The sequence below is a fragment of the Pygoscelis adeliae genome, unplaced genomic scaffold (assembly GCF_000699105.1).
Source record: "Pygoscelis adeliae isolate BGI_AS28 unplaced genomic scaffold, ASM69910v1 Scaffold113, whole genome shotgun sequence".
NCBI lineage: Eukaryota > Metazoa > Chordata > Aves > Sphenisciformes > Spheniscidae > Pygoscelis > Pygoscelis adeliae.
Genome location: NW_008825108.1, coordinates 1,947,913 through 1,949,634, shown reverse-complemented (window position 1 = coordinate 1,949,634; position 1,722 = coordinate 1,947,913). Strand labels below are relative to the sequence as shown.

The 1,722-nt window shown below is 55.1% G+C and overlaps 1 protein-coding gene across 1 annotated transcript in view; it reads left to right on the top strand.

The window, feature by feature from the left end:
* The window catches only part of MYF6 (myogenic factor 6 (herculin)), a 2,548-nt gene extending 1,752 nt beyond the window's left edge, over positions 1-796 (top strand). Inside the window, 1 exon segment of the mRNA XM_009327520.1 lies at positions 34-796. Coding sequence (XP_009325795.1) covers positions 34-245 — 212 coding nt within the window. The 3' untranslated portion in view covers positions 246-796.
* The last annotated feature ends 926 nt before the right edge of the window (positions 797-1,722 follow it).

Genomic DNA, 1,722 nt, shown 5'->3' with positions numbered 1-1,722 from the left:
CGGCCGCGGCCCCCAACGGTCTCTCACCCTCCTGCGCCCGGGCTCTCCGCCTGCTGCGAGCCCTGCGCCTCAGGCGCGGCGAGGAGGAGCGGTTTGTTCTTTAATCCCTTTTCTCTCGTTGAGCAGGAGGCTCCATCGCCGAGTCGTCGGCCTCCAGCAGCCTTCGCTGTCTCTCTTCCATAGTGGACAGTATTTCTTCCGACGAGCCCAAACTGCCCAGCGTGGAGGAAGTGGTGGAGAAATAAATCCGGTTGCTCTGGTAGTATATTTAACGGAGATGGAGCCCCCACCCCCTTCCCTCTAAACTAAGTAATGAAGCAAATTAACACAGTGGAAAGCCCAGGCAGGGGCCTTGTTAAGGTCGAGTCAAGGTACACCTACACCAAGGAAAATGGCTCCCACTGACTCGAGCCAAACAGACTTTCCCCCTTTTCCTTTCCTCCTTTTTTTTCCCCCGAGTTTTGTTTTCTTTGAATTGTGTTGCATAGACCACCCCCCCTCTTTTTCTTTTTTTTTTTTTTTTTTTTAATTTAAGATACTTACCTGTGTACCGGTGATCCGCTTTGTCTGAGACTCACCGGAAAGTTCATTCCTGTCTGAGTGAAGCTGTTGGTTGCATTTCGTGTTAGTCGTATTTAAAGAGTTCCCGCCTCGTTTCGTTCCTGTAAATAATTTTAGTACTGTCTTTTCTTTTGTAAACATAACAAATATATATTTAAATGATGGAATGTGATATTGTATATAAGAACAGACGGATTTCTTGGATTGTAAAATAAAGCTCTTTGTGTTACAGTGTTTCCCTCCCCTCGTAATTAAATAATAACTCGATCCCGGAGTTAAAACCCGCCACTGACTTCAGCGAGATGAAGCCCCGAGGAGTCAGACATACGTAGCCGAGACACGACCCGTGTGACCGGAGGCAGCTCTCAGGACAGATTTTTCCTTCGTTTTCTCCTCTAAGGAGCGTCCCTCCTAACCTAGGACCGCGCCCGCGGTGTTAATTACCCGCCTCCCCCGTTTGCTCCCAAGGGACGCCGGGCAGGCACGGGTGGGTGCCCGGGCAGGACCCCGCAGCCTGTCCGGCCGCCCGCCGCGCTCCGCGGCCCGTTTCCTCGCTGAGCTTGTGGAACGCGCGTCCGGCCCCTGGAAAGCGGTGCTGCTTCCCTAAAATGTCCGACAGCGCCAGTTGCGTAGCTCGCCAGGCAAGGGACGCTTCTTGGGCCTTGTCCTGCACATGGTAGGTGAGCTTAGAAAGGGGAAGTGCAAAGAGCCCCCCCCGGTCCTTGAGTGGAGAGAGGCTCGGCGCCTCTCACCTTTTCCTCTCGGCACCGGAGGACTTGAACCCGGGCCTTGTCTGCGGCAAAACTGATGGGCCTGCTACCCTCACGGGGCGGCAAAAGGCCGTGACGGGAGCCCGCTCCCTTGGGGGCTGCGGGGCCGTGATTTCTTCCCAGGAAAGGTAACTCCCCTCGACTTCCTCGAGCCTGAGGGGGAAGAGAATGGGGTCCCTCAGGGAGGAAAGAGTTAAGCGGCCGAAAAGGGGTTGGGGGGGGGGGGGGGGGGGAACAACATATGAAGCCTTTCACTCAGTGATGTGAAAAAACACAGCCTCTCCGAGGATGGCGGAGCGGAGCTGCTCACAGTCGGAGCGTTACGGTTTGTAACGGATTGTTTATACCCCGGGAAGGGGCGACCGGCAGGGAAGGGACCAGCTCTGCCCAC